The sequence below is a fragment of the Rhagoletis pomonella genome, unplaced genomic scaffold (assembly GCF_013731165.1).
Source record: "Rhagoletis pomonella isolate Grant_MI unplaced genomic scaffold, Rhpom_1.0 Rhpom_scaffold_00002, whole genome shotgun sequence".
Classification (NCBI taxonomy): domain Eukaryota; kingdom Metazoa; phylum Arthropoda; class Insecta; order Diptera; family Tephritidae; genus Rhagoletis; species Rhagoletis pomonella.
In genome coordinates this window covers 59,379,499-59,388,365 of record NW_023458556.1, presented here as the reverse complement: position 1 = coordinate 59,388,365, position 8,867 = coordinate 59,379,499, and the positions used below count along the sequence as shown (strand labels likewise).

General features: G+C 36.2%; 2 protein-coding genes across 3 annotated transcripts in view; both read left to right on the top strand.

Annotated features, from left to right (window-relative positions):
- Positions 1–3,228, top strand: part of LOC118733893 (poly(ADP-ribose) glycohydrolase) — a 31,469-nt gene extending 28,241 nt beyond the window's left edge. The window contains exons 2-4 of the mRNA XM_036463525.1: positions 39–702; positions 764–1,673; positions 1,785–3,228. Coding sequence (XP_036319418.1) covers positions 39–702; positions 764–1,673; positions 1,785–2,387 — 2,177 coding nt within the window. The 3' untranslated portion in view covers positions 2,388–3,228. The remainder of the gene's footprint in view (positions 1–38; positions 703–763; positions 1,674–1,784) is intronic.
- LOC118733892 (myb-like protein P) overlaps positions 1–8,867 on the top strand; it is a 322,500-nt gene that overhangs the window by 175,255 nt on the left and 138,378 nt on the right. The gene's annotated exons all lie outside the window — the stretch shown is intronic.

Sequence of the window (8,867 nt, the reverse complement as noted above, 5' to 3'; positions counted from 1 at the left end):
AATATAAACACATGTAATACATGTTCGTATTTTTCTAGTTGAAGATTCGGATGCTGAAGAGCTTTGGCGTGGTTGTTCGATGGACGAAATTCATCGTGGTTTAAATGAGTTTGAATTGGAGCATGTCCCAGCAGTTCGTCCCAGTGAAACTCACACAGTACTCTATCATTGCCCAATACGCGAATCCGATAATGTTCCGCCACGTCCATTGCGTGCACACCATAAATGGGATGCCATGCATGTACGGTTGCCTTGTTCCAGCAAAAGCCAATATCCCGTTACTGCTGCCGATGGCACTTCCACTATAGAGGCACGGTGGGAAATGATTGAGAAAGCGCTATTGAAGCCAATTAACAATAGCAAAGAACTGCAGGCCGCTATTCTCTCGTACAACACTAAATATGAAAATCAATGGAATTTTCGATCACTCCACAAGCTCTTTGAAGATGATTTGGATGAGACTGAATCGCGCGTATTTTTTGAGGACCTGCTGCCACGTATAATACGACTGGCATTGCGATTGCCAGAATTGGTGCAGGCGCCAATACCTTTGCTTAAGCAAGGTCAATGTCATTCTGTAACGTTGTCACAGCAACAAATATCATGCCTTCTGGCCAATGCATTTCTGTGTACTTTCCCGCGCCGGAATACAATGAAGAAGCGGTCAGAGTACAGCACGTTTCCAGACATCAATTTTAACAGGTATGTAAGCGTCTATTTCGAAGTAAATCTTTATCTGTCTTTTATAATAAAACCATATTAGGCTTTTCCAAAGCGGCGGCAAGGCAGTTATCGAAAAAATTAAATGCATATGCCACTATTTTCGACGCGTTTGCCCCACTGAGCGAGACAGCTCAAATACTCCCACCGGAGTTGTAACATTCTCACGGCGCAGCCTAAGTACAAACGAGCTGCCTAATTGGGCCGAATGTAAAGCGCCAATAGGCGCAACACCTTTACATATTACTTCAGAAGGGACAATTGAAGATCAGGGTCTAGGACTGCTGCAAGTTGATTTTGCAAATAAATATCTCGGCGGGGGCGTACTCGGTTCGGGTTGCGTACAAGAAGAAATACGGTTTGTCATTTGTCCTGAGCTATTGATATCCAAGTTATTCACAGAGTGTCTACGCCCGACAGAGGCGCTCTTAATGGTCGGTGCAGAACGCTTCAGTGATTATAGTGGTTACGCAGGTTCATTTGAATGGGCTGGAAATCATGATGATTGCATACCACGCGATAGCTCACGTCGCCGTCAAACACATATAGTAGCCATAGATGCGCTGCATTTTATGCAATCACAACATCAGTACCGGGAGGATCTTATAAAACGCGAACTAAATAAGGCTTTTGTTGGCTTTAAGCATCTGTTAAGTTCCCCACCGCCTGGTGTGGCTTCGGGAAATTGGGGTTGTGGCGCTTTCGGTGGAGACCCTCGTTTGAAAGCTTTGTTACAATTGATGGTATGTACTGTTACACAAAGGCCATTGGTATATTTCACATTTGGTGATGCTAATTTGCGTGACGAAGTCCATCGGATGCATACGTTTCTACTGGAGCGTAATGTGTGTGTAAAAGATTTGTGGAACTTGCTGACGAGCTATCAGAGTCAAAATATGTCCACCAATGAATTGTACAATTTCATATATAGCTGCATTAGTAATACATTAAAGGTACGTTACCATTCACTTTTGTTTTTTGTATTGTTAAGATGCACAGACATCTCATTTAGGATATATGGTTATGTCTCCCTATTTAATTCTATTTACTGGCTTTACTTTCAGCACAGTCCGAAGACGAAAGCGGCATCACCAAAGAATAAAATCGTGCGGAATTTATTAACAAGGTGGTTGAAACCGCAACAATCTTATGCGAAGGATAAGCCAAAAGCATCCTTAGGGCCGCGGCGAAGTAATTTGAGTGAAGATATTTTCGCCTCTTCTTCAGAGTCAGACGTGGAGGCGGGTAGTATTCCATCCGAGGCTTTAGCGATAACCATACACTCCTCGACCTCTCTTTCGGCTAGCACAGCGTCGTTAAGTAATGCGCGAAGCATTGCTATCGTAGATCTCACCAGTAAATCGCAATCAGATGATAGTGTTGGAAATGCGAAGAGTGGTGAAGAATTGGTAGTTGATAATCCAGACAGTAAAGGGACCGAATCGGAAGTTAAGAAGTTAAGTATTTCGCTTTCAGCCGAAAAACCTACAGAATCCCAAGTAAAAAAGTCAAGTACTTTGCTTTCAACTGAGAAGCCTACAGGGTCACGACAACGATCGCTTCTAGATATGCTAGATCAATGTTATAAAACAAATAATGGCCCAAATACAAAACGCATTTGTCTTAAACAAGCCGGCAGCCTAAAATCAACGACACCGACAAAATAACAATAACAATTTTTATAAAAAATAATCAACCCAAAATCAAGAAAGCTGCTTTTATGCATATTTTGTACTTCAATAAATGATTATACAAAGGTTTATAGAATAATGCTTAGCAATAAAATCCAACACCATAGTTAACACACGCCCAAACATACTACATACTACATATATGGGTTGAGTGAAAATGCATTGATTTTAAATTTAGTTAACAGCAACAGCGAATGTAAGCTTTCATTCGAGTGTATTTATAAATGATGCTTTCAATTTAAAACACTTTTGCTGCTAACTGGCAGCAGTGGCGTATATAAAATGAACAAGTGCCAAGCGTTGCACTCTGGCTAAATATAAATATTTATGTGCATATGTATATTTGTATATGCAAGCAATAAAATGTAAAGCGCACGACTACGCGTCATGTGCGCCTGTTATCGCTGTTACACGTTGCACTTTTGTGCATAACCACAGGTCAGTTGTGTGCTAACTAACGTCACTTGTAATTTACAAACTGTTATTATATACACTAGTACTTGCAACTCATGTCGTCTCTTTATATTTGGAAAATATTAAATGTTTAGTTAATTAATACTAAGATCTCTATTGTTGATTAAAGCAAGTGGTAGAAATGTTGGCGTTGCTCGCTTGTGTAAAACAAGCGTGATAAAGCTGTTGACTATTTAGAGTAAAATATTTTCATTTCAGGCATTTTCTTTAAATAGATTATTATCGTCTTAAGATATTTCTACACTTATTTGCCGGTGTTTATACTATGCTATAAAACCATTTTATTGTTCGTCTGAAGATAAGCAGCCGACACGCTTAACAATAAAGTCCGTATAAGAAATAATTATTGCTTTACTTTTTGCCAACACAAACGATTTCCAAACAAATTTTACAGAACCTTTCTAGTGTTTTTTTATTTCTGATGCCCTTTGTATATTGTTTTACTGTCTCGGGCTGAGCTTCTTTGCTTACAATGAATCATTATGAGAAAGAAATTGGCTGGCATAAGTTAGTGTTAGGCCGAGCTTCTCCTCCGCCTTGATGTTGTCACACAAAGCGGAGGGACCTACAGTTTTACGCTGACTCCAAACGGCGATTGTATTTTTATGAGAAGCTGTTTTTCATGGCAGAAATACACTCGGGGGTTTGCCATTGCCTGCCGAGGAACGACCGCTGTTAAGAAAAAACCTTTTTTCTATATTTTTTCGATGTTGCTTTGACCAGGGCTTGAACCGAGGCGCAGCGGAGTGGAAGCGCGCACTGCTTACCACTACACCACAGCGGCCGACCTGGCTCGAACTGGTGCTTCGACAAAAATAACTTGTTCCTGATCTTTCTGTTGTAAAACGTGTAGAAGATTCATATTTGAAGTAGGTGCACCAGTTTCGAAGCATTCAATTCTATCACATGCTAAAACGTAGCCTCCCAGCAAACATTTGGAGTCATAAATGAGTCTTTAAGGAGTCCCATTTCGGAGCCTTTGTGCTCATAATGAGCTCATTTAAGAGTCCGAAATGAGGGTGTTTCCCTTCCTGCGTAGGTCGACCTATATGAGCTTAAATTCATACATCAAATGAGCCTCAATATGAGTCATATTGGACTCTTATTGGCCTCATATACGGCTCATTTTGGACTCTTTTTGAAGCTCTTAAATTACTCTTATTGGCCTCATAAATGCCTACTTTCGGAGCTTCTTGTATACTGTTCTGTGACTCTTATTGGCTTTATTCTTCAACTCTCTTAATGAACTTACTTTAGAGCCATGTTAGCAAGCAATTCATTTCAAATACTGTTGGATATTTATATACAAACCTCTGCGCATACATATATATGTACATATATACAATAGCAACATCGAAGTAATAGAAAAAGCATTAGAAATTCATCACCTCAATAATCAAATCTAACTAAAAGCGACATCAACAATGGCACTCAATGACCTAGACGTCCGGTGCTGACATTATATTTTGCAAATTTATTTTGCAAAATATGCTGATTAAATAAAAAATAAATAAATATTGCAGCATTCATGTAATAGCAGTTGCTGCAGCTAAATTTTGTTTATTTTTCCTTCCTAATTATTTTTCATATCTGTATAAACAAGTTTAGATATAAATTTCTAGTCGTTATTGTTTTTATACTGGCACAAAGTGCTGGCTCATAACTTGGATCATATATGACTCCTAAAAGATTCATATAAGAGTAAAAAAATGTTTGTTTTTGAAACTCATATTTCTTACTTACCTAGGACTCCTTTCCGACTCATATATTCTGAGCGCTCAGAATATGTTTGCGGGGCTACCACGTAGATTACATATAAACACATTCAAAAATCCGTGTCTTTTCGACTTTGTGGCGCGCGTCTTGATGTTGTTACATAAATAGAGGGGCTACAATTTTACGTCGCCTTCGGCAGTTTTTTTTTATGAGAAGCTTTTTTATAGCTGAAATACAATAAGCTGAAATAGAAACAACTTGTTCTTGAATGTTACCCTGACCTGGAATCAAACTTTGCTCCTACTGAGTGGAAGTACGCAGCTTCAATGATTCGGCTACAGCGGGATGACAGGCTTTATTAACGCTGAACAATGATTTACATACATTAATAGGTATCTCAATAGCTTTATTTTTGGACAATAACAATAAGATAGACATTTGATAATAAAAGAACTGTGTGGCCTGTTGTTATTGTTGTTGTAGCGGCTACACAGGGAGTCAGTTATGTAGCCTCCAGACCTTTGAATGCCGTTCTAGCCACACAACCACCTAACATCGACGACACGGAGCTTCGTCTGCCTCGGGAGACTAGAGAACCACAATAGCCCAACTTCGCTCTGGCTACTGCAGCAGGCTAAACGCAGATTAGACGCAGATGTGCCCAATGAATGTCCGGCATGCGGAGAGACACCCCACGACTCGAAACATCTCTTCGTATGCCCCGAAAACCGGACACAACTAACTGTGTAAGCTCGTCGTATTCGGTTCGTATACGCTTGCGACAGCACGAACTCGTTTTTGGAGACGTATGTATGTACATTTGTCCATACACATGTTTCATTTATGCCATGCGTGACAACTGATAAGAATTGCCAAAATAACAACTTATCAGTATGCATGAGTAATCAATTATAGCCTATTTTAATTACTCTCAATATGTAATAAGGCTACCAAGTGGAAAAAAGTGAAACCAAATGCGTAGTTTGGTTTGCGATTAATTAATACGATGATTTTTCTAGAATTTCCGATTTTTTATTACTATCAAAAATCACCGAACGTTAATATTTGTCGCATGAAAATCAAAAATGCATTTAATCGAGGTCAAAAATCTTCGGTCAATGACTTGCAAAAAATGTAGACTCTCGCAGTTGTTTTTGTTGGAGCAGCAGATGTACATACATACATACATATGTATTATTTATTTACTTAGCTTTGGCGATCTCGTTTTCATCAATGGTTGCTTAAAGGCGTAGATAGTATTTACGTTCATATACATTAATATTATAATTCTCATAAAACTGTCGTTTACATTCATCATTCATATTAGATATTAATCAACTCATTTGCTTTATATTTCAGGCACTTAAAAATCAGTTAAAGATTAAGTATATCTCTTAATAAGCAAATCATTTTACCGTACGACGTCTAAATGCCATAGATTAGCCTCAGCACTACCTCATTTATCACTATCATTCACCTCAACATTTTTTAATAATTATTTGCGTACTATACATATAAAATAATCGGTAAGTACCTAAATGGTTTCGTTATGTTTCTGTTTACTTTATAATTTATTATTAAAGGCCGTTTTCTCAAGTAACCTTTAACTTTAAGGCTCACTTTATATTTAAAGATTACATTAAAATTGATGGTTGCGTGGTTTACAACCAAGAAACATACATACATCAAAAACCGATAACATAAATGCTTTACTTTAGACATAGCTATATATTTTAAATCCACCTTTAGATATAATGTGAGCTTTAAATGAGAGGTTACTTAAGAAAACGGCCCTGTTGCCTGCCTGGTTATCAGGTCATGTGGTTGTATCTTTTACTTAGTTTACAAAAACAAAATACATTAGAGAATAATAACTTTTAGACAGACTTAGAGCTATGGCAAACATATTAGGGTGGACTCTCTGCCCGGGCCGGGAGTAGACGTTTGGAAAGACTATGAATTATTAAAAGAAGCTGGCATACTATTCAATACTCTATTAACATCATCAGGCCCTGTCGAAAGGATTTTTTCTTTTGCGAGAATTATAATACCACCCAGGCGACATTTCTTAACCGACTTTTCTTTCGAAAACTTCGTATTATTAAAAGCGAAAGCTAATTTATAATTCCATTGAATATGTTTGTTTAATTTTTGTTTGTATAAGCAGACGTTAGACGTTATTACGTAAGATATTATGTATGTAGATAATATCTATATATGTATTATGTTTTTTGTTATAATATTATCGCTTCTTGCAGTTTGTTTAAGTTGTTTTAAAATAAGAAAGAATATTTATGTTCACAGAATATAATTTATAAATAATCAAAAATAACCAAAAAATAATAATTTTATTGTAAAACTAATCGCATTAGCTTTTTTGATTGTTTTTGATTATTTTTGATTTTTTTCTTCCAATTCGCTAAAAATACGATTATTTTTTGATTAGTTTTAATGTTAATCGGTAATTATTAATTTAAAAGTGGAAATGATGGTAATTAATCATCTAGCAGATTTTAAAAAAATAATTAATTAAATCGGTAGTCATTACAATTTATAATCATTACTTAACAGCTCTGCTTTTAACCAGATTACGTGATAACCAGGCATGTGGGAATACCCCAATTGTTAAAAAATTTTTAAAAATAAAAAATTATGTTGTTAAAACTCACTTTTATAATGTATTATGGCTTTTTCTTTTATACAAAAAATTTTGCATTTTCTTTGCCCTCTTCTTAGCATTTGTGCGCAAAGGGCAATGGGAAGGCGACATTTTCGGTAGAAAAGAAAACGTCATTAACTATCCATAAATTTCAGTAATCTTTTGAAAATAATATCTATATATAATACATATTTTTTACAAAAGTATCTTGTATTTGTATTTTAGTTAATTTTTTTAAGCAGTATTTGTATTTTGCATTTAAAATACATAAAAGTTACGTATTTTTATACTCAGGATCCGAATGTGTAGTGAAAGCATGCACATATGTCTAATTAAAAAAAAATGTACTTCCATCGAAAGATAGAGCATCCCCGATTTGGTAGGTAGTATTTTTGCGTTTTTCTGTGAAAAAAAACCATTCTCTCCCTTTTAGAGCGGGTGAACGGGGGGTCTAGGACACCTCGTTTATGAATTTTATAACACAAAAAAAATCTGTTTACATCTTAAACAAACAACAACATTTGCCTTTAAACATCTAGGACATTAGCCACATTCGTCAATGAGTGATTGTTTTGAATTCCTTGCGAGTTCTGCCGCATTCCCAGATATGCCAACGCGTGGCCTGCACAACCATTAGTTACAAAGGATTCCTTAACTCTTTATTCCAACTGGGAAGTATCCAACGCAGTCTTATGGGGGCCCATCTCAGGATGAAATTTCTCCTATATTAGTGTTTTAATTGCAAAATTAAAAAATGTCCACTAGTTCGCTCAACACCACAGAGGGTAAAGTATTTTTGTAAGGCGATCATGAAAAAAAAATTATTTTGGCCGAACGTAGCGGTCGCCTTTTCCCATTTTGCGTTCTTATCTCGAGGAGATAATTTATTTCTTACTTACCCACCAGATCTCAGTCCTTATCACCCTACAGTACCACCCCAATGCCAGTAAATTAAAGCTAGTCAAAAATCACTAAACTTTCGCCAAGGAAATATTTGAATTATTCCAATGGAATTATTAAAAAAAAAACTTGTTTGCCGAATGTACATTAGGGTGGTCCAAAAACAGTAAAGTCGGAATTGTAATGCTCTCACCCCCTAGGATTGTTCTATATCGAAATCAATAAATATTTACAGGTCGCTCAAAATGCTCAAAGCTTTCCATGTATTTTTATATGGGAAAAAAGCAACTTTTCGTAGAAATGGTATAGAATTCTTGAAAATATATGTATATTTTTCGATCGGAAATCTCTTGTTCTCTTCATGAGACTTTCAATAATAGTACCCAATTGTTTATTTAACCATTTTTTAATACTAACGATTTTTTATTTGACCCCACATGCATTTTTCTGCGGATTTGGGGGTTTATGGCGGACCTATAAATTATAGTTGCGATGAAAAAATGGTTAAATAAACAATTGGGTATTATTATTGGGAATCTCTTGCAGATAAACAGAATTTTCCGATAGAAAATATGGATTTTTAAGAATTCTATACCATTTATAAGAAAAGTGGTTTTTCCCCATATAAAATAATGTGAAACTTTGGGCGACATTTAAATATTTTTTCATTTCAAAATAAAAAAATTGGGGTATATTTTTTTCGGTAT